Below are 24,699 nucleotides of genomic sequence, written 5' to 3' on the forward strand. Positions count from 1 at the left end.
GCAGCACGCTCTAATTAGAGGGCCAAAAAATGTTGTCAAATTTGATTCTATCATCATTTTAAGTGAATACATACATTGTGTACATGTTAATTCAATTGTTATGGGATTTTTGGCACGTGTAAAAATTATTTAATTGGGTTTGAATAAGATATACAAACATTTAGTGCTACACTTGGCAAGCTCCACCTAGTTTATGATTATTGAAAAATATAATTTTGCTTCATTCTTTGTGGCTCTAGTTTTTTTCAACTCCACATATCTGTTTAGAAAGGTTTCCTAAGAGGAATTTGTTTGAAACTCAATAACTTAAGAGATTTGAATTTTTTTAAAAGAACCTTAAAAAAGGCACAAAAGCATTAGGGGAAATTTGGACTCAAATTGGGCCCTTTAAGGATTTGTACACATTCTCTCTCTATAAAAATGGGCTCATGGTGAAATTTTTGCAAATTAACTCAGAAAGAAGCGGAGTTTGGACATTTTGAATCTACTCTTCGAGACCTTTCCAATGATATATAGCAGGATGGGCAATTTTGCATATTTAAGGAGTCCCCAAATTTGGTGATGATGTGGCATGGTTGAAAACTAGAGGTATGGTCTTTTATATTAAGTAATTATTATCTTTGTGTTGTGCCCCAAATAGATTTTAATTATTTGAATTGTGCATCAATGTTATAGGTTTAGAAGGATTGTTATTTAAGAGAAAAAAATCAAAGATGCTTGTCAGTGAAGGGTTGATATCATTTTATTGTTAAAAAGAAGGTCAACATATTACTTCTTCCACCACAGAAGTTGCTTTTCTTGGCCAAGGGCTACCTAGAGATAGAATCTTTGTGTTCAAAATGTCAACTAAGGGACCAAAATCCAATGTCAACTTGGTCAACAATATGAAAGGGGAGGGACCAAAGATTTAAAAAAATTCTTGGGTGCAATTTGACCACACTCATTGAGTTGGAACATGATAGCATGCCATGTGTATGAGTCCAAGTAGATATATGGTCGTGATATTTTAGAAAATGACATTTAACCATGGTGTTATGTTAATGTGCAAGAGCTCATGACTATTGTAGCTTGTGAAATGAAAGAGGAAGACACTGAAAGACAAATTCTATTATGAGAGTTGTTGAATGCAACAATGTGGTTATCCACCAACCGACTTACATAGATACATAGTGGCAGATGAGGCTCGGGCTAATTGGTTAGTGGTAAGAATAGTATTCAATGGTGGCCCAAAGAATGCAATGGTGGAGAGAGAACGTACATGTTTGTCTCACTGGGAGAAGAGTCTACACTAACACACAAGGAAATTTGTGAAGGTAAATGTGACAAATGAGCACGTAGTAATGTGTGAAAGATGGAGGTTGGGTAAGACAAAGGAGAAGCCCACCAACCAAAGTAAGCAAATCTAACAATGTTGGCATCAAGGAAATGTATGAGATAATCACATTCCCTCAATTGACATTTGGTTAAGTTAGTGGGAAGTGTGGGCTACACATTAAGGTAACCTTATATGCAATAACCTTAATTCATGATTGAATGATACTAGTAGCTTGCAATGAAGCTAAAAATGACTAGTACTTTGTCTTGTTATTATATGGCAAAGAGTCCATTAGAGGACACATGCACTCCAAGTGTAAACTTAGCTAAGAGCATGCATGGGAGCTGTGTTGAAATATACAAGTGAATAGGGTGTGTGTGGGAACAAGCTCTTGGATAGAGGCTGTAAAAGAGAAGATGTAATTGTGAAAGAACCTGTGAAAAGGTGAGAAGAATCTACTGGGAGAGAATAATGGGTAGCATGAGAGAATTTAGGAGTGTGGAGTTATTCTGGGAGATATTCAGTGAAAAGAGAAGAGGTGGAGAGAATCAGGCAAAAGGTGGAGATATTTTGGGAGTGAATCATGGAGAAATCAATGGGATTTGATGCTTGATGTAAACTCTATAAATTGAGGCATAGCCCTAATGAGAATTTGCTAGTTTTTGAGTATCCATGCCTACATTAATCTATTTGCTAATTATTCACTAATTACGTCCTAATCATTTGCTAATCACTTTGTTAATGATGTTGATTCTAGTGTTTGATCCACCATAGCTCATCATTATGCTCAAATTTCAACATGGTATCAGAGCCATGCCTAGAATCAATTAGGTTTATGAGCCCATTAGTTAATTAATTAGGATTAGTAGGTAATTAGCAAAAAAATCAAATTTTTAGTGAGTTTTCACTTCTCCCCTTCACCCCCAGCCAGTGGAGGATCTCTAGCACCTTGCAAACATAGAATTAGGGCATAAGCTTCTAGAGTATGGTAGCTAACATCCTTGGCTTCATGCTCAGCAAGACGGCGTAGCAAACCGCATAGAAACGAAGGAGAAATCGACGACGATGAAGTCAGCGCCTTTTTTTCTGAGTAAACTGCAGATTTCTCCTTGCTCAAATCAAATTGCTTCAATTCCTCCTAGACAAAGGGGTAATCAAGCATGCTCTACAAGCTGGTGAAGACAGAATTCAATTTCATCAAGTCTACATTGAGATCAAAGCTCTTCATCGAATCTGCAGGTGACTTTGGTAAAACAGAGATTAAGCTTTCATTATTTGGTCAAATCTTGTGTTTCTTGGCTTAATCCTCTACTAGACTCATTGTTATTGATGCCTTTGAAAGCATTTGAGCTCATTTGAAGTGGAAGGCACCAGATCTGGGCTCCCCGCATACTCTATTTTTTGCACACAAACCAGAGCATTAATTTGCTAATCAGTGATTAATCAGTGGTGCTAATCACTATATTTTGGTGCAATTGAGGGTTCAAATTAACCATTAGGTATCTGATACAGATCCCTAAAGCTTTAGATTGCAAATCGGAGTTGGTTTGATACTCCAACCATCCCGTACAAATTGGTTACCCTTAATTTAGTGTAATTTCTGGTGATTTTATGCTGATAAAATTATTGTAATCATCTATTAAACACCAGATTGAGTTGTAAAAGGGTAGACACTGCCCTTGAATCTTGAAATTGGATCAAGAGGTAAGACCCCCTTCACATCACCATGAGTTCAGCACAGGAAATAGCCAAATTTAATGGGGAACAGTTTTATACATGGCAGATAAAAACCATGTATTTGCTGATGAGGAAAAATCTGTGGGGATTAGTTGAAGGGAGAGATGAATGCCCAGAGAGAGGAGAAAATGAGTGGAAGAGTAGGAATGAAAAAGCATTGGGACTTATTGCACTCAGTTTAAATGATGAAATCATTCATCATATCACAGGGATACAATGGGCAAAAGATGCATGGGATGAACTCAATAAATTATTTGGTACACAAGCAAAAAATTCCAAGATAAATCTGTTAATGCAATTCTACAAATTGGACATGAAGGAAAGTGAACCTTTAATCACACACTTGAACAAATGTAAGAGCATTAAGCAACAACTAGCAGCTATTGGCAAAAAGGTAGAAGATGATGAAGCATTAGCTGTACTTCTGAAGAGTGTGGACAAAGGAGATTATGAAAACATTGTAGGAACACTAAAGAATGTACCTGAATTGAAGATACACGAGATAGAAGCAGCTCTACTAGAGCAAGAGAGCAAAGGCAAAGAGAAGAAAGGGCTCGACTCAACAGCAGGAGAGAAAAAGCATTCTTCACCCGAGGAGGATTCTCTCGAGGACGAGGACGAGGAAGAGGCAGAGTAGGAGGGAGGACCTTCACTTGCCACAAATGTGGAAAGCTAGGACACATGGCAAGAGACTGCTACAGCAAACCCAGTGAAGAAGGAACGACATCGGCAAACTTCATGGAGGCTCCAAAGGAAGTGGAGTCGGATCATCTTTTCTGAGAGAGAGAGAGAGAGAGACCCCACAACCCAATGTAACCTGCCCCAATAAAGTAAAACCACCTCTGAGCCACTGATGATGTAGGCCAAGTGGTAGATGTATGTGTGAGCACTTTAGTCAAGGTCTCGCGGGCACTTATAGTAGCCTTGGACACATAGAGAGAGAGAGTGTCAAGGACTATGGAGTTTAGGGACTGGAGGCACTGGTCACGGGCTATCAAGTAAGGGGAGGCAAACTTGGTATAGGGTCTAGGTGTACTAGGAGTATTCACTTGAGGGGAGGTGTTGAAATATACAAGTGAATAGGGTGTGTGTGGGAACAAGCTCTTGGATAGAGGCTGTAAAAGAGAAGATGTAATTGTGAAAGAACCTATGAAAAGGTGAGAAGAATCTACTAGGAGAGAATAATGGGTAGCATGAGAGAATTTAGGAGTGTGGAGTTATTCTGGGAGATATTCAGGGAAAAGAGAAGAGGTGGAGAGAATCAGGCAAAAGGTGGAGATATTCTGGGAGTGAATCATGGAGAAATCAATGGGATTTGATGCTTGATGTAAACTCTATAAATTGAGGCATAGCCCTAATGAGAATTTGCTAGTTTTTGAGTATCCATGCCTACATTAATCTATTTGCTAATTATTTACTAATTACGTCCTAATCATTTGCTAATGATGTTGATTCTAGTGTTTGATCCACCATAGCTCATCATTATGCTCAAATTTCAACAAGCTGGTTAGCTAGGTAAGGATACAAAAACTAAGATTACTCTCTATGACGTACGTGTCTCAGATATGTCAAACGTCTTGTTAAAAAGTGCTAAGTAATATGCTCATATGATGGGTACGCATGTTGGTGATGGTCCTAGCTTGGATGCCTTGATTCATAGAACATCATCAAGAAGCACACCAACTCTATCACGTGTTATACACATAATACAGGGATCCAAGGCCTTTGTATGGGGAGAGTGAAAAGATTAGGGGAGGAGAGAGGGATTGAGATCTTGCACACACACCTTCACATAACAATGGATAAAACACACACAAAGATGGAAGGTTGAAATCTTCTTCCTCTTCTTACTCTCAAAAGAAGGCTACAAAAGATAAGTGAAAACACAACATAAGTACTAGAGTACTATGTACAAGTGGTCCATAATGTGAACATGCTAAATAAGTGACATGGCAAGATAAGTATACCATAACTCGATTGGACTAGGTAGGTATAGTCCAATTGTAGAATCACTGGTGAAGATCCATCGTGTCAGCTACCAAACATGCCAGTGGTGTAAATGTGGAATGGTCACCCATGCATAAATGAGTGTCAGCTCGTGTTGAGGTTGACATCTCAACACTCCCCCTCAGGCTCAACTCCATCTCCAAGACAACAAGAATAGTGTGGAATCTGTGAAGCTTCTCTACTCCCAAGTCCTTATTGAAAATGTCAACTACCTTCTCCTTTGTGCTCACATATACGAGATCAACATCTCTTGCCAATACCTTATCTCTTATGAAGTGATAATGGACCTCTATATGTTTGGTTTGCATATGAAACATTGGGTTTCTAGCCAACTGTATGCTACTATGATTATCACAATAAATGACAGCCTTCCTATCCACATGTATCCCCAAATCTCCAAGTAGCTTACACAACCAAGCTACCTCTATTGGTTATGGGCCGAACGATTCCAGACTAGACAACTGCTGAGCTAGAATGCCATCAGAATGTCAGAGCTAGCACACTTAACACAAGTTAATTAATCAACTACTCAGAGCATGAGGGTATCATTTTCCCACTCTATTACTACAAGTTAAGTAGCATAAAGATGTAATCATCATAACTCTATACGAAGGATGTCACAGCTGTATTTTTATCTGGTGAATCAAAGAAGATCATTCTATATCATCTCTGTATAGTCATTGAGTCTGTCTATATTTCCTTTATATTCATATTGTCTATTATTATTTTGTGTGAATACGTCTGTTAAGCCTTCTGTATTTCATGTGACAATCCAGATCATGTGCACTAGTCGATTAGTCTTAAGAAATCGTTTCCATTCTCACAATCGCATGTAACCGATAAGTTCTGTCTATGTCATCTTGTGCATGTTCTATATCAGACTGGTGTATTACTGCATGCATAACCAGAGATGCTCAGTAGGTTAATCAAGGAAATGGTCAGTCCTTACAACACTTTGGTGACCACGATGTGTTTTACTGCTGTCAATTTCATTTGCTACTTGATTTCTTTTGTGTTCAAATCAATCCTTCATGTCAGCACACATGAAGTGCGCTACTTGGAAAGGCTCCAAGCTCGGGAACTCCAGTTTGCTAGAACTGAAGAAGCACCGAAAGAAGAAGAACAAGGAGTAGACCTAGAAGAAAAACCAAGTAACTCCACTACCACCACCACTGTTCATACTACCCCCACCACCACCTTCTCGACTTCTACATTACAGTGCATGCTTCTCACGACAGTGAAGTATCCAAAGTTCTTGAGGAAATCCTCAAAGGATGTGGATGTCCTGTTGAGATGTCAAGCTCAACATGAGCTGACACTCACGAGGCGCCTGCATGACCGTTCAACATTTATATCACTGGTGGGTTTAGTAGCTGGCATCGACATATCTTCGCAATTCTACAACTGGACTACACTGACTAGTCCACATCTACCCACTCCTCTTAGCATGTTCACATTATGGACTGCTTGTATATACTCTATTATGTGTGTTAGTTATAACTTTATCTTCTTTGTAAACCTCTTTTGTTGTGTGAAGAAGAAGAAGAATTTTCAGCCTCTCACCTTGTGTGCTCTCTTCTAGGGTTTGTGTGAGTGTGTATGTGCTTACAAGAGCTCAAGCTCTCTTCTCCGTTGTATCTTTTCATGGTATCAAAGCCTGGTTCATGCTAAGGGTTGAGTGGCAAGCAAGAGAAGCACAAGAAGCGGTATGAGGATAAGAGCTTCATCTACTCTTCCCCCTTTGTGTTGGCGACTACACCCTTGTCGGGAGCTCTTTAGGAGGCACCGACAAACGAACTCCAATTGAGGAGCTTTCTTTGCAGGAGCAAAGCTACAAGGCAACTATATTATCTATTAGATGAAGTTTTTCAGACCAAAAACACGTTTTTGGGCACGTCTGGACCTCTGTTTTTCAGTTCGCCAGTACTATGGGTAAATTTCGATTCTCTGTTTCCATCATAATCCTCACTATTCCATTTCCAGGGTCTAAGTTCCAACTTTTCCACTTTCCAACCATAGAATCCAATTTCCAGTCATTCCTTCCTCGGCATATCTATGGCATCATCAGCAACCAAAACGCTCACACCTCATTCCATAAAAGATAGCCAAAATGCTTCACCCAACATTTTTGATGTAAAACAATCTTTAAAAAACAAGTTTCACATACAAATATAGTTTGCAACAAATCTCCCATCTTTCCACAACATTCCACATTATTTCTCATCATTTCACATCTTCCACATCATTTCTCATTATTCCACATTTTTCCACATCAACTCACATCACATCATTCCATATTCATTCACATCATCCCACATTTGTTCACATCAGAGCATCTCGATACATCAAAACACCTTATTACATCAATTTCTTCATTAATTGGAGAAATTTGACTCTCTTTGCTTAGTTTTGCCTTAATAGAGGAGACCAAAATTAGAGTCTAATTACTCTCCTATTTTAGATTAATTTACACATTTGTTGATGCACATAGATTAGAATTGACTTGCACTATTTAATGATGTACTCAATTGTGTGAACTAATTAGAGATTAGTGGTTAATTAAAGTCCTTGATTAGTGTAAAAGAGAAAGATTAGTGAAAGAATTAATCTTATATTAATTATCAATCACTTTTTTACATAACTCATTAAGGCTCAATGAGTAGATGATGCTCATGAGTTGTCAAAATTGTCCATTTTGGGGGTCATTTATGAAGGGTGTAAGGGGTGTCATAAAAAGGTTGACTTTTTTGATTCCCACTTACCTTTTTGGAAAAAAGCCCATATCTCCTTAATTTTCAATTAAAAAAATATCCCCCCCAAAAAAGGAAATTTGTCTTTCCCACTAGACTCTAAAAAGAAAATCGAATTTAATTTTTTCTGTGAAGTCCGCTTCACGACGTCGTACAACACGAAAGGTTCACAGCGTGAAACCCTTCGTTCATGCAGCAAAAAAAAATCGATTTTAACTTTTTCTTCAAGTCCGGTTCACGATGTGAAATGCTAAGGATTCACGATGCGAAACCCTTCGTTCATGCGGCAAAAAAAAATTAAATTTAACGTTTTCGTGAAGTTCGCTTCACGAAAACGTTTTCGTGAAGTTCGCTTCACGTCGTGAACTACACCTTGCTAGTTCACGACAGGAAAGGGGGTCTGTTGGCTTTTTTTTAAAAAAGGACTCTAGAAAACACCCCTATTTGGAGGCTGTATATCCGATGAAGGCGCTCTAGGACTCATCCGAAAGCTGATATCAAGCTCTTCAACTTTGGACTCGGCCGTCCTTAGTCAAAATCGATTGTTTTGGCCTCCGACTAGCAACCTCAAAATTTGACCCAAGAATCAAGGCAAAAAACAACCCAAAAACCACGAAAAATCGAAAAAAAAAGTGTAAAAATGACGAACCATATTCGGGCTACTTTTTGAGGGTCTAAACGACAAACTCACGGACGACTCCGGGAAACAAATTTGTAGTACTCCAAAAATACTACAACTCTCCCATACAGAGTTTTTCAAAATTCCTTTTGGAACACCCTCACAAATGTGCTGCAAAATAGGGAAAAAATTCCTGAAATTTTTTTTCGTCTTGAGACAGTGATGGAAAATAGGTTTTAGGACCTCCTCTTCCATCTAGGAAGCTACTAGCATGCAATTTTTTTGGAAAATTATATCTAAGAGGTCGTTTACATGTGCATTAGCGCTTAAGCTAATTAGGACGAACGGACACCCATTTCACCCAACGAAGAGTACGCCAGGCCTCTTGAGGCTGTAACGGGCTGTGAGAGAATATAAAAAGTTTATTTAAAAAAAAGTGTGCTTGCTCATTAAGGAACATTTAGGCAATCTCACATGGCACCTGTTTTTCTATACTGCATACAAGGCACCTGTTTTTCTATACTGCATATATTGTAAAACCTTTGACCATGATACTAAATAGTGTCCCACTTCATCCAAAATTAACTCAAAACCTCCATCTTTCGTGCACCAAACAGAAATGTCCAAAGAGTAGAAACTGCTCAAGAAGTAGTTAATCAAACACTTCAGTGTTTCTATTGTTCTGGACCTCACAAGGTGGCAGACTGTATAGTTTGGAATACTTCCATGCCCATAGTCACTAACACTTTGCAACCCATGTGTGAATGATGTGGATTTGATCACATGTTCCAAGATTGTCCACCAAGACGAGTTGCTTAAATGTAACTTGTCTCACAAAATACAACTCTTAACATCTTAAGTGTGCAAAACGGAAAATTGTCCATGGTACCCTTGAATGTGCTTACACGCTTACAAGCCAAGGCACAAGAGAGGGTCAAAAAGAACGTAAAAGATAATACCTCAACATGGGTAGAAGAACATGCTTTAAAGCAAAACCCAAAACAGAAAACAAAACCTTCTAAAGTCAAGAAAGACAAGGGACAACAAACTATCGAAACCAACGTTGAATTAAAAGACAGGGAAAAGGAGCCTATGGTGGAGAACATCAACCCAAAAGGGGACATAAACCCAAAAGAGCCAAAAGCTATACATGATGCAGAAATGTCCAACTCAAAGGCCACCACACAAACCACAAAACCCATATGTGCGACACAGGGTACAAAATCCCAAAAGAAAATTGGATCTCGTCGCATGGGCAAACATAATGAAAAACTGACGATCCAAAGAAACTTAGAAGATGAAACAAGTTCTAGTATGTCACTTAGTGAGGATGAAACAAGTTCTGACTCTTCACTCAGTGCACCTCATAGACCAATTAAGAAACTAGAACCCACCCAACCACCCCAAATTGAGAATCATGATCATATGACATATGCAGAACACAAAAAGCAAGCTCAGGAGAGCATGCTTAGCTTGGTTGAATGTCTTACAGGATCACTGGTTGTGATTCAGCCTCATAATGCCAATCCTAAGAAAGAAACCAAAATACAAAGCTCGGAGGAGTACCACTTCCCCTTCCAAGAGGAAGACATACTCTATACAGAAGAGTCATTTGAGACGGATTGCACGAATTATATGCTTGAGAAAGCACGTGAGGAGTTCTATAATTTCCTTACAAAATTAAAGTAGTCTCTCAAAACCTCATTTGGAGGAATGCTCTTCTCTCATGGTGGTGAAGCCAGCATCACATCAGCACTTGCACCTTTAAGGGCTGAACATGAGTTATACCAAGACATAACGAACTCCATAGAACAAGATTGTGAGGATTCACAAGCTTCCAAACATACCTCATTTAGAATTGTTAGAGGGTCATGTGCCAGTGTACACCGGTACTCTTGAAAAAACTGAGAGCCAAAATGAGGATGATGGTGAATGGAAATATGAAACAGAAATGGGATTTGAAGCTGAAACAAAAACTGAAACATCCATGGTTCCTTTGGAAGATTCTATCATGGTATGGTTGGATTTCCCTATAGAAAATGATGTTAAGCACAAACGCGCATTAATTAGCCCTTGAGATAGTCATAACATCATGACAATAGACACTTGGGTGTCATTTTGGGACAACCTAAACTCATCCCTACAGACAATAGTCTTGCAAGAGGAGCCAATGGACAAAACATTGAAGTTCTAGTTTACTTTAGCTACACTACTCAAACAATCGGTGGATATATGAAATTTACATTCCATGTTACCCTAGATTCTCTTGAGTATGATGTTGTCCTTGGTGGAACTTGGATAGGTGAATTGTTGTATTCAATAGACGAATCCATGCAAACAATCACCTTGAACACTCCTACAGACATTGTACAATTGCTTTTACGGGAGAACGAGACCATAAAGGAGCTGGAACTTCCAACATATCTTATTGAAAAATCCCTAGGATTTTGGTTGGATTGGAAATTTCAAATAAAATCACCACAGCTCAAGCACATCTTTATCCAACACGAGAACACAATCTCATGACCCTCGAGCAATGGGATTTGTTAGGTCAATCAACACTTACGGCACATCCTGAAATAATTCCCTTTACTACACAAGACTTGAACATGCCATGTTTGGGGTACTTTGAATATACAATGTATATTCAAACTAATCCCCTTACTTGCAAGTTTTTTGTGGTTGAGTATGTGTTGGAAGCAGATTTGATCTTGGGGCATAAATGGACTATTGCTGCCTAAGCACCACTGTGCTTTGCTAGTGATAGAGTCATCATGATGGTCAACGACAAAAAGTTGACAATACCATACTACAAGGAATAGGATCCAACTTTAATGGATATCTATGATGCTGAACGCAAAAGGTTACAACCCTCTTCCACAGAAGCCCCTCTACACAATGACCTACCATCTGCGTCAAAACGACTGACTCCGATAAAGCATCTACTTCTTTAACCCCATCCTCACCAACGAAGTTAGATGCCAATACCTCGCAATCAAAAGCTATTCCTAAAGAAATTCCGACAATGCAACCATCTACCTCTAAATGGAACTCAAAGGAAAAGCCCCGAAGCCTATGTCTCTTGATCGACAAACCCCACCAAAGGAGAAAACCGCATGCTCGAAAGCCTCATCATTGATAGCCACCCAAACCTCATCGTCAAAAATACCCATGAGTCTCAAACCTGCTGCCTCAGTGCCAACCAATGTGAAGGAAGTCCCAAAACTTTTCACTTCTACCAAAAAGAAAACTCCACTAGGACAACCAAGATCAAGGTATCTTAATGGTATCAAGATGTGGGTGGACAAGTAGCTACTTGTAGCTCAAGGCTACTATGAAGGTGCCAATCAAATTTGGGTGCCTCGGCAGTCAAAGCCTCTTCCTGAATGCAGCACTCAGAGGCCAAGGAAAAAGAAAAGTACTCCATAACATTGTCCACAAAATCCCATGCGAGTTTCTTAAATAACTCCACCAAGTCAGCAAGTGTGGGTACCAAAAATATTACTGCAAGCACAAGGGTACTACCAAAACTTGGATTCCCAAACACATCACAAAGTCCCCTAAGCTTGCACAAAGAAGGAAACCTCAACACCGAGCGTGTCAGCCCCACCAATTTATAATGTTCATCAAAGATGGGTGCCTATGCATGTGCTTCAACAACAAGGATACTATGATGGTCATTCCATCATATGGTTGCCGAAATTGAGCAACGTGAAGAAAGCCTCCCCACCAACTTCAACCCCAATAGCTTCACCTAAAGTTCAACAAGAATGGAGGCCCAAACAACACCAAGCAATGCACTCAACCACTCTCGTACATTCTGCACCTACACGAGAGCTTGTGTGTTCAAACAACCCCAATGGTAACCAACCAGCAATCTTATCTACTGCCTCGACAACATGTGAGCCAAAAATTCAAGAAGCAATTCCCACATCTGCAAAACGGAGACTTATGAGCGCATCAAATACAAACTCACAATACTCTTGTCACCCTTCTGGATATGAAGCATAAGTGCACAACAACCTGTTGCTTCTTGCATGTCATGCCCTAGATGACCCATAAAATCAATTAAAATAAAAAACCATCGAGGTCAAAACCTCCAACTTCACGGGGTCAAAACTTGCAATTTCATGGAATTCTATCTCACAGAATTACCTTTCACGGAATTCCATCTCTCGGAATTACCCTTCACGGAATTCCATCTCATGGAATTACATTTCACGGAATTCCATCTCACGGAATTACCCTTCATGGAATTCCATTTCACGGCCTGCACTTTCACAGAAACACCATTTCACGGGATTAACTTTCACGGGTTTAGGCCATTTCACAGGATATCCCTTCACGGCCAAAAAACCAGCAATCTCACGAGATTAGGCCATTTCATGGAATACTCCTTCATAGCCAAAAAAACTTGCAATCTCACGAGTTCAAGTTTATCACGAATTACAGTCTCACGGCTTTAAGAACCTGCACTTTCATGATTTAAGCCATATCATGGATTAAGCCATCTCACGCATTAATAGCTTCCAAACGATCTTCAATAGCCATTATATATTTATTAAGCTTAAAGCTTACTATTCTTTGGCTATTTAATGTAGCAGCTTAAAGCTTAAAGCTATCCATACTCATGCACTGGAGAACATTTGCACCAAAGCCTCATTGACAACTTCTAGGTACATCTCTAGATGGGGGGCCATGGTGGGCAGAAGCCTAGTCAATGGTACAACCCATCGCCTGTAATTTTCCTTCAAATTATAAACCTCTCCAAATGACGCTATCATCTTCATAAATCAATGATCTTTAATCCTTAGTGAAGATATCTATATTAGCCTTGCAAGTCAATGTAATTTTTTCAATCCTCACCAACAAGTGGCTACTTCAATACAGAGTAGTTCAATAAGAGCCTATATGACTCAATTCTTGTACTTCATGTATATCTGCTTCATAAGAGCACTTAAATATACATAAAAACATAAAAATCACATGGGCAAAAGAAAGCAGGAAAGAACAGGTCCTACTCAACAACATTTAAAAAGAATCATGCCACACACAAGGACATCATCGAAAGGCCAATTTCTTCAAATAATGAATGTCGCTTCAATGAATCAAATGAGGAACTGAGAATCACCATCTCATTCTGATGATTAAGTTTATGTTCCTTTGGATCCTTCCCTCTCTTCTCTCCCATTATTAACATCTCTTAGCATCCCCACTAACACAAATCACATGTAACAATGCTTCTGATTGCCAAAAACAAAGTGAGCAAAAAGCCAAAAAATGCTCACATAAATATAAAAATGTAATCATTCACAAAAAAACCCCACCCCCCACCCCATTAGGAATTCCCAGTAAACCACTAACCTCTTCATTCACTAACTAGCTTTTCTTATTCCTTCCACAAGGACAAAGACCATTGAGCATCAATCAACATCAAAGCCATCGACAAAGCTTGTCCATTCTCCCCACAAAGGTCTTCAATGTGATCACGAGGATGCGATCACCATCAGGAAGGGGGGATGTTAACCCAATTTTAGGGTTAACAAGATCTACCTCCATTATCTTACATCAAGGAGTCACGATAGATACACCAAAGGGTCATACATTCAAGATATAAAGTAATAGTGTCCAAATACAACTTCGACGGGCGCCCGTAATGGTGTGACAGAGTATTTATGGTGACTCCTGCTTCAAGAGCATGTGGTAGCAAGTTAGGATGAAGTCCTAAGTGATGTACTTCATGGATATATTATGAGAGTAGAGAAGGGTATAGTGTCATTCACTAAGAAACTTGGGTACTGCATTACATATTAAGACCGGTAGGTAGAGAAAATGAAACCCAAAACTTTCTTACTAATAAGAGGTTTTGTTTGCAACAAAAATGTCCCAGAACACAAACATGTTGTGTCTAAGAAGGAGTCAAAATAGTAGGGACAACCCAAGGGATTAAAATGAATACCAAAGGTAACATATAAGTCGTTAGAGTATGCTGAAGGTTGGGTAACTAAGCATGGTCATTCATCTAGTTGGCTGGGTGATGTGGGCACAAATGGAGAACATATACGTGTTTGAGTGCTCCAAAAGAATACATAAAAGGAGCCCTAGTTATTTACTCAAAAGGAGCATTAGGCCTCTTATGAGCCTAAAATGCCTGGTCGACCACAGTTTAAGTGAGTGTGAACACTTATGGCCATGTATATAAGTGAATATCTCTCATAATATACAATAGGCTCTCCCATTGTGTAATTGAGTCTTGATCTTGATAATCCTCTTGCTAATCTCTCTCTCTAATGCATACTAGTGAGTGTGTGTGAATGAAGTGAGGTGAGAGGAAGGACGAGTACCCATAGTGCAACGCAACAGTGACAACGCTCGCGGGAGGCATGGTGGAATTGCTTCTCAAGGAGTTGTAGAGCTTGGAGACCTCGAGGGTTACGAGCTTCAACTATTGGAAAGATCCTCACACGACAGTTGCAGTTCACCAAGTAATCTCTTTTTGGATGTGTTTCAAGGAGGGTTAGGGTGAGCAATAACAATATGATAAAATATGTCTTCCCAAATATTGGTAATAACATCTACACATATCAACGGGTAGAGAGTCCCACCTAGGGGTATCATATGTAATGTCCTAGTGTGTGGCTAACTAATAGCACGTGTCTCGCATCTACCAAAAAATCCCTACACAAGAAAATGCATATGATTCTTCCTGCGTATGTCCCTTCATGATTCTCACTAGTAAGAGGCAATTGGTAGCTACATACAGCTATCTACGCACCAACGTTTTACTCCTTGATCATGGTCCCTTCATGCTTCTCACAAGTAAGATGTGATTGTTGGTAGCTACACATAACACACACCAATTGTTGGTAGCTACACACATAACACACACCAATTGTTGGAATTAGGGTTAGGGTTGCAACAATGCACACACACAAGATAGAGAAGCTTGAGAGTACACAAACTCGCTAGATTAGAATGGACAAATGTGTGCCAGATACAAAAGATAAGTACATACCACAAAATGAGTAGATAAGAGGGTGTACATAGTGAGGCCTAAGTGTGTTCACACACATCACTACCATATAATGCTACAAATCTCCCTTAGAGTGATGATGTGAACATGTACAGGGTATGGCCGATCAATCCTGAAAAGGCAGTAAGCCCAAAGCTTTACAAAAAGCTTTGAACTTTTCACGGAGGAAGAGCCTTCATGAATAAATCTACCAAGTTGTCATGTGTAGGCACATAGACCAAGCTGATCTCTACTGCGCAGAGAGTCGTTCCCTCACATAGTGGTAATGCACCTCAATGTGCTTAGTGCGAGCATAAAACACTCGGTTCCTCACAACTGCTAATGTGCTCTAGCTGCCAGTGAAAATCATAGTGCTATAGATGATTGTCCAACACCCAAATCAGTCATAAGACATCTGAGCCACACACACTCAACTATAGCTATAAAAGCTACCCTGTATTCAGCTTCACAAGTGGAAGTGGCCACTGTAGGATGCTTCTTACTGAGCCATGATATACATGAATCACCAAGGCAAAAGCAAAACCCACTAGTGGACACTCGTGTGTCATAACATCTAGCCCAATCTGAATCACTAAAAGCACGCAACTCTGACTCACTCCCTTTTGGATAAAATAATCCAAAATACTGAGTGCCCTGTAAATAGTGAAAAATCCGCTTAACAGCTTGCCAATTCTTTGTACATGGGCTATGTATAAATCTCGTCAACTGTGAGACTACATTCTGTATATCTAGCCTCATGTTGCATACATAAAGAAGGGATCCAACAGCCTACTGATACAAACTAGCATCAAAAGAGTCTCCTACATCTTGAAGACTAAGTCGAGTACCTGTCTCCATAGGTGTAGTCACAAGTTTATAGTCTTCGAGATTAAACCTCTTTAATAGCTTATGTATATATTTAGACTACAACATAACTATGCCATCATTGAGCTGCATAAATTGAATCCCCAAATAGTAATGCAGCAGCCCCAATTTTGACATCTCAAACGATGACTGCAAATCAGCCTTAAAGGCTGAAATCTGATCTATATCAGGTCCCATGAGCAGCATGTCATCAACGTATAGAACGATGACCAAAAATGTGTCCTTACTCCTCTTCACATAGAGGGTACTCTTTGTTGGACTGTTGCAAAAATTATTTGCAACCAAGTATGTATGAATCTTCTCATACCATGCTCTAGGAGCCTGCTTAAGGCCATAAAGAGCCTTTTTCAACCTCTGCATACTTTAGACTCTTCTCCTTTCACAACAAAACCAGGAGTCTGCGATACATACACCTCCTCATGTAAATCACCATTCAAGAATATAGTCTTAATGTCCAACTGATGTACATTTCACCCATGATGTACTTCCAAAGCAATGCCCTACATTAAACAAAGGTAGGAGAAAATCAAACATGTCCTGTGCGCATACATTTTGCTGTTTTTTGCATGAAAGCATGGGCTAAACTGAGTTTTCGACAAAAACAACATCTCTACTTACTAAAATCTACTTTGAGGCTGGATGGTAGAGTCTATATACCTTGCTTTCTGAGCTATATCCCACAAATATGCATTTAACTGCCTTATCATCAAGCTTACTGCGTTGTTGCTTAGGCACAAGAGCATAAGCAAGACAACCAAAAACATGCAAATGAGCCATAGAAGACTTCTTTCCATGCCAAGCTTCATAAGGAGTTTTAGACTGCAAGGCCTTGGTAGGGCATTTGTTCAACACATAGTTTGCGCACATAGTTGCCTCTAACCAAAAACCATGAGGTAAATCTTTGGCTTTCACCACTCCATGAGAGTCCTTTTCTTCCTCTCAGCCACACCATTTTGCTGAGGTGTGTATGGCACTGTACATTGATGCCTTATGCCTTTTCTAGCCATATATGCATGAAATGCCTTCGACATATACTCCCCCCCTTGATCTGAACGCAAGGTGCCAACTTTGCATTCACATGCATTTTCAGCCATGGATACGAAGTGCCTAAAGCACATAAAAACCTCTGACTTCTACTTTAATGGATACACCCAGCTTTATCTGAGTAATCATCAACAAAAGTGACAAAGTAGAGATATCCCCCAATAGATGGTGTCCTCATAGGACCACATACATCACTATGTATAAGCTGTAATTTCTTAACAGCTCTCACAAATCCATCCTTTGGAAATGATGCTCGAGGCATTTTACCAAGAATACACCCCTCACATACATGTCTAGAGTAGGGGTCTCAAGAGTTGGCAACTCAGACACCATATCATGCCTTTGAAGGCGTAACAAACTGCCATAATTTAGATGGCCAAATCATGCATGCCATAATTCTGCATCACTCATAGCACAAGTCGTAGAGACTAAGCAAACATCATGCTGCAACTTCTCAAATACATCCATCTTGTATAGGCCATGAAACAAGGTACTTGAGGCAATGATAGAATAACCATCATTTCTATCCTGAATTGTACATCTGTCATCCACAAATTTCACCGTCAAGCTTGACAAGGCTAAGGCTGAAACTGACAACAAGTTCTTCTTAATGCCTGGCACATATAAAACTTTAGAAAGATTAAAGCTCCCATTTGCAGCAGTGAGCACAACTCTACCAACTCCTTTGACAAGATATGAGGAACCATTTGCACATGTTATGGTTCTAGAGATGAGAACAAATTTTTGTGTGAAGCAATGTGCTTACTAGCACCACTATCAAAGTACCAAGCATCTGATTCTGCCTGACATGCATACATCATGAACAGAAGGGTCATAACTGCAATGTACTATCCATGCCCAATCATCTTGAGCAAAACTTGCAGATTCCTTCTTCTCTACACTTGGTGCAGATGCATCAGCCACATCCATGCCCAATTCTTTCTTTTTCTCCTTCTCTAGCCTTTTCTTGCACTCATTTATGTAGTGCCCTGATTTCCTTGCAGTAGTGATACTTGCCCTTCTTTTTAGGCTTATCACCTTCTTTCTTTGCATCCTTACCTGAGGATTTTGATTTTGGCTTATAGCCACCATGTGAAGAAGCTTTACCTTTGCCTTTTTGATTGGAAACAAAAGCTTGGTCACCAACTCGCATTATAGATCTATTTTGCCTAGACTGCTCTTCTTGTTGCAAGAGTACTGAAACCAGCTCATCAAATGTAAGGGCATTTGGATTTCCCTTCATCACATGAGTCTAAGGGTAGAGGAAAAAATCTGATAAGAATCTGGAAATGCATTAAGAACTATGGGCACCAATGTACGATCAGGATATATCTCATCCATACTAGCAAGCTGCTCCTTAAAATCTTTGATCTTGGTCAAGAAGCTGTCCATTGAGTCTCCCTCATTCATGTGCTCAGACTCCAACTGTTTGCACAGATATGCAACACGTGCTTCATTGCGCACCTGGTATAATGCAGCAATGCATCTCATGCCTATTTTGAAGTCCTACATGACCGAATATGAGGAATAATGCTTCGCTTCATAGAAAGTGCAAGCACTGCATGTGCCTATGCATCTCTTTCATCCCATCTTGTTTGAGAAGCAGTGGGAGGTACTGGTGGTGCATGTGGAGGAGCCACATCTATATCAGATTTCACTTCAGATGTACTTGCAGCACCTGGTTGCACTAGTAGTTGTGAAACAGGATGAGTTTCACTACCACTGACCACATTCCAAAGGCCTTTAGTAACCAATACATGCCTCATCATATAGGACCACAATGGGTAGTTAGTCCCATCAAGTTTGTCCTCAGCAAGCACAACATGTTGAATACATCACTAGTGCCAGCCATGACTTTCTACCAAGTGCAAAATCTTTCAACACACTATAAGTACTCAGTATTCACTGAATGCAACCCTGGATGGCTGGCTAACTGACTGAATCACCTACAAAGTGTATGAAAAATAACACAGAGTAAAGAATAGGGTGTTACTGGGGCGAAAGTATGACGGTCAATGTTATTGAAGACACTGTAGATGCTGCTACACACCAAATCTTTGCCGCTACACAGCCTAAACACCCAAAATCGAGCAGAACCAATCTAAAATGATGCCTCTCCAGAACATCTGCAAAAACCTTGCGGTGTCCGAATCACGCCGCGGACCTCAAAAATTTTGTATACTTCATATATAGCACACTACATTATCTACCTTCTTCTCCTAAGAGGGTATCTCATTCGGAGACAAAAAAACAGGGTCGTGTGAGGAGGGAGGTAGACTACTAGATCAAGTGTCAAGGAAGCTAGCTCTAATACCAATTGTTGGAATTAGGATTAGGGTTGCAACAATGCACACACACAAGATAGAGAAACTTGAGAGCACACAAACTCACTATATTAGAATGGACAAATGTGTGTCACATACAAAAGATAAGTACACACCCCAAAATGAGTAAATAAGAGGGTGTACATACGCACGGGGGAAAAAACCTCCTAGTGAGGAAAAAAGTGCCCCGGTGGTCCTAAGTGTGTTCACACACATCACTACCATATAATGCTATAACAATGTCTTACTCCCCAATTATGAAACAAACAACCTCTACACCTTTGGACTAATCCCATGGTTTCCTAGAATCTAAATTCTCGTTTACCCAATTTTCTAAGTTTTTCAAACAAATTTTGGTTTTGTTTGGAAAGAACTTGACTTATTTGGGTCAACTCTACCACCCGCTTTCTAGTGGTGTATCCACAACTAAACCTATAAACATAGGTTAGACCCCATCTAGTCCCCTGGATGATCTAGCCAACTGCACTACCACTGGGCCTATAGGGCTAGCATGAACTCACACACCCATAATTGATATTATTGATTCATGACTCACACACCCAACTAAAGCAATGAAAAACAATTCATGCACACACTCTACATTTGTTTTTTTTTTAAACTACATCAAAATGTATTGGTCAAGGTCTTGGACGACTGTCTTTGTGATAGGATTCACCACTCGAATGACATCCGCCCGGCATCACATTAGCTTGTGTGGTACCTTCATAAGCTCCATAACAAATAGTATTTCAACAAAGAGTATCCAAAAAAGTATCAAACATGATCAAGCAACCTTGGATTGTGTATGCATTACGAAATAAGGTAAGCCTGGAAAGCTTTGATGTGATAATCTTGGTCCTATATCGAATCTCTAAATGTGTTTCCCAAACTAGCAAGTCCTTGTTCAAGCCTTCTCGGTCCTTTGAATAAACATTTGAATTCCCAAATATGTTTTTCCCTTAGGCTATAAGCACTAGGTCTCTAAGGATCATTTTTAACTTAAGCCATCAAATTTTTAACTTAAGCCATTAAATTTTCCTCTAAAGCCATAGGTCTTCTAGATGTATTTTCAATTTCTCTGTTTCTTCGGATTATGGTTATGCCCTAAGTATTCAAAAGATCATATTATAAATCTCATGGTCAACTTCACAAGGTTAGCATCTCTAAAAGCTCTTTAGAGAACACATCAGCAAACTCTTTCAGCCCCCAATAAAGGTTCTAACTCTCCAGGCAAAGTTTAGATTCATGAGATTCACCGGGGTAGTCCCAAACTTCTCAAGTCCTTTTTTTATCTCCTAACGTTCTTTCCCTTACATAAGGTTATCCTTACCTTAGAAAAGCCTATCTAACCTTAAGATGAACTAAGCACCAATGTTTGGGTCAATTTTTATATGAAATTTATAAAGCATTTTAACACACTCTCTCTAGAGGCCTTTATTGGACATTAGGTTAGATTCCTATCCTTCACATAATGGTCTTGATTCATACAATTTCCTTTTAAGCTTAAACTTAATTCCATGAGATCATTGGTCATCAACACTTGCTTTTCTCTCTCTAGGTCTACATTATCTCTCTCTAGATTCCTACTAGGGATTTAAAGTTATTCCCTTATACCATTCTCCTCTAAATTTGGTTGCTTCCATGTACATTTCTACCCCTTTTCTTTAAGTCTTCCTTTAATCCAATTCTTATAGAAGTAAAGACCACAAACGATAGACAATCTCTCTCTAGAATGGTTAGACTTTTTCAAGGTTTATGGCCATTTTCTCCTAGTCTTATTTACTAGAAAAATGCTAGATATTCTAGGGTGAATAATCTTGTCTTTTCACTTATTATCCTAAGGGTTGTTATGGACAAGGTTATGGTATGTGCTCCTAGGCTCAAGGGTGCACTAGGGTTTTGCCCAGTTTGAGCATAAATTAACCTATTTCTAAGCTTAGCCTAGATTCTTTTTCCCACCAATCTTGCTAGATTTAGGGTTAGTTTCAAGACTCTTTTAACCCATAATTTGCACACGTCAACTAGGGAAAAGATCTAAAAAGTTTGCATGTGGAAGGGGATAAAAGTTACATTTGTGTGCACATTTTTATGATGTGCAAACTAATTAAATAAATCAATCCCTACATAACCTTCTAGACTTCCTAGGTTTACCCCATCTTCAGTTTAAAGCTAAGAATAATTTATTCATTCACAAGGCCACTCCGAAGGTCATTTACAAGGCCACTCCTATGGGTTATTATTCTAAGGGAAATGCCTAAACACAAGTATAGGCTTACCTATGCTTCATTGCATTAAAGGGTACACATCTAACGTAAGCATCATCTACAAAGCTTTACCCCCCTCCTTCCCAAGGTGTATAATAGGCGCAAAGGCTGTGTTGAGGTGAGGGTGTCCTAAGCTGCTCTCCCCCCTCCCTCCCCATAGAGCTTGGCCCTTTTTGTTTGATGGAGGGTGGGTATTGAATTTTGATGCCAGTAGTATGGTAGATTCGAACCTCCTTCTTGGGTGGTAAGGGTGCTACTTGGGTTATAGCCTAGGAGGCTAAGGTGGGCCCTATAGTGGTGGAGACAACCAAGACAAAACACCTTAAGGCCCTATAGTGGTGGAGACAACCAAGACAAAACACCTTAAGGCGTGAAGGTAGAGTAAGTCATTACTCGTGGAAACATGGTTACAACCCTACAGTGGTGGAGACAACCAAGACAAAACACCTTAAGGCATGAAGGTAGAGTAAGTCATTACTCTTGGAAACATGGTTACAGAGAACCTTTGGTTGCATACTTTTCACCTTTTAAGACATTCAAGGTTACACCTTAAGGCTTGAAGGTAGAGTAAGTCATTACTCGTGGAAACATGGTTACAAGGGAACCTTTGCTTGCATACTTTTCAGGCATTCAAGGTTACAAAGCATGATCCCATCATGTGAAATTTTTATTCTTAGCTTTTTAATGGATTTCGGAATGGCACATATAATTTATTCAACTAAAAACCATAACAGATATCGCCTGCCGAAGCAGCAGAGTGTCGTGTCTCGCTATGACGAAGATCAAGCTGCGCAGCTCGGACGACGAGATGTTCGAGGTGGATGAGGGCGTAGCATTCCAGTCGGCCTTCATCAAAAACATGGTGGAGGACACCGGCAGCGGCGCTCCCATCCCTCTCCCCAACGTCACTGGCAAGATCCTCGCCAAGATCGTTGAGTACTGCAAGTTCCATCTCAGCGCCAAGGAGGGAGCTGCTGCCGACGCCAAGGCCGCCGGAACAGGCGGCGGCAGCAGCGGCCCCTCTGAGGACGATGTCAAGGCCTTCGATGCAGATTTCGTCAAAGTCGACCAGCAAACGCTCTTCGATCTCATCCTGGTATGGTCCCCTCCTCGCACCTCTAGGATTCTTGTGTCCCTGCTCCATCTCTAGGATTTTCTTGTCACACGGTTTCTCTCCAGAGTTTTTACCTGTCTGTATTGCAGCTCTGGGGGCCTTTGCGTCTCTAGGATTTTTTGCTTTTTTGTTTTTGGTGTTGCATCTTTGTAAGTTCTTTTGTGTTGCCTGCTTTTCTAAGGTTCTTCCCGTGTTCTGCACCAGGGTTTTTCCCTATCTGCATCGCTAGGATTTCTTTGTATGGCACCTTACACTGTGCAGCATCTGTAGGGTGCTCCTTTCGGGTTCATCGTTCACCTCTGCCTGTATTGCAGCTTTATGGTTTTGCTTCCAGTTCTGTATACGATACTTTCGAAAGTGTTTTCGTGTCTAGCTCTTTCTCTGTTCTTTTCCTTAACAGATCCTTCCATTAGCAAAGGTTAGTACATGCAAAAGAACAGAGAACAACCCTCTAATTCTGAAAAAGGGGTGGGACTCCTTTCATTGCTTGCTCCTACATATGAAGGAGAGGATGATAGAGCCACACTGGGAGCTGTATTGTCAAGTGATCTCATCCTTATGGCTTCTCTATTCATGCTGGAAGATGATCAGTCATGCTGGCAGGATTGAGGGGATGGCAAGTGGCAACTCCTTCCGCTGACTCGGTTTCCTCCATCTGGAACCTCCTGATTCATACGACATGACTGCCTCCACTGCAACTCCAGGCCAATGCAGCACCGATGGGCAGCTTGCCAACGCATTTGGCACAGCTATTTGCCATCTATCAGGGGTCATCTGTGCTGAAAGGCTTTGTTTGTGCTGCATCCCTTACCTCTCTGTTATCAATGTCCTGAATGCCTGGATTATTTACTTTGCAGGCTGCCAACTATTTGAACATCAAGGAGCTACTGGACCTGACCTGTCAGACTGTGGCAGACATGATCAAGAACAAGACTCCGGAGGAGATCAGAAGGATTTTCAATATTGTGAACGATTTCACTCCAGAGGAAGAGGAAGAGGTCAGAAGGGAAAATCAGTGGGCCTTTGAGTAAGCAGTTGAGTAGGTGTTGCTAGAACTACAGACCACGTTGTTACCTTGTAATTCTCTTAGTTATTTTTTGAATTCGTGACCACTCCATAGAAGAAAAATTATATTCTGAAGGCATGATGAAACTCTATAGACATTGAATAACTTATGCTTGATGGTGGATAAGTCACCTTCCAGTGCCCCTTGGTAGGGTTGTGGAAACTGCTGTCTATGTTTATGTTTTTTTGTTATGTGTAATCTAAGATTATGTGTGATTATATATGGTGTGTTTCTTTGTGGTTCATGTTGTGTATCACTCAAATGTAGGTAGAATAAATTTCCTTTCGCCTATTTGCTGAGCCCTCTACATATGTCCAGCTACCTGATGTTGGATGACTGCACATCGGGCTGGGGGGTTCAACAACAGCCTTTGAGGCCTGCCCCATGAGATTTGACCGTCTATTTCACGATTACATGTCAGCTATTCATATAAATCTATACTTTCACGTGTGCATGTTTATGCATTTATAGGGCTACTTTGCTAGTTGTTTTGTGACATGTCATGCCTCTGTGTTGGGTTGAATTCCTGTTCAGTGGGCTTAACGATGAAGTTTCTTCTGAG

At 40.1% G+C, this 24,699-nt stretch overlaps 1 protein-coding gene across 1 annotated transcript; it reads left to right on the forward strand.

The window, feature by feature from the left end:
• The first annotated feature begins 22,669 nt into the window (after positions 1 to 22,669).
• LOC147632321 (SKP1-like protein 1A) lies at positions 22,670 to 24,357 on the forward strand. The gene is made up of 2 exons (XM_086807149.1): positions 22,670 to 23,053; positions 23,929 to 24,357. The coding sequence occupies exons 1-2, from the start codon at positions 22,730 to 22,732 to the stop codon at positions 24,100 to 24,102; spliced, it is 498 nt and encodes a 165-aa protein (XP_086663275.1). The 5' UTR covers positions 22,670 to 22,729; the 3' UTR covers positions 24,103 to 24,357.
• Positions 24,358 to 24,699: the final 342 nt, after the last annotated feature.

Source organism: Cibotium barometz, chromosome 13 (assembly GCF_041138505.1).
Source record: "Cibotium barometz isolate CiBa-2024 chromosome 13, ASM4113850v1, whole genome shotgun sequence".
Classification (NCBI taxonomy): Eukaryota; Viridiplantae; Streptophyta; class Polypodiopsida; order Cyatheales; family Cibotiaceae; genus Cibotium; species Cibotium barometz.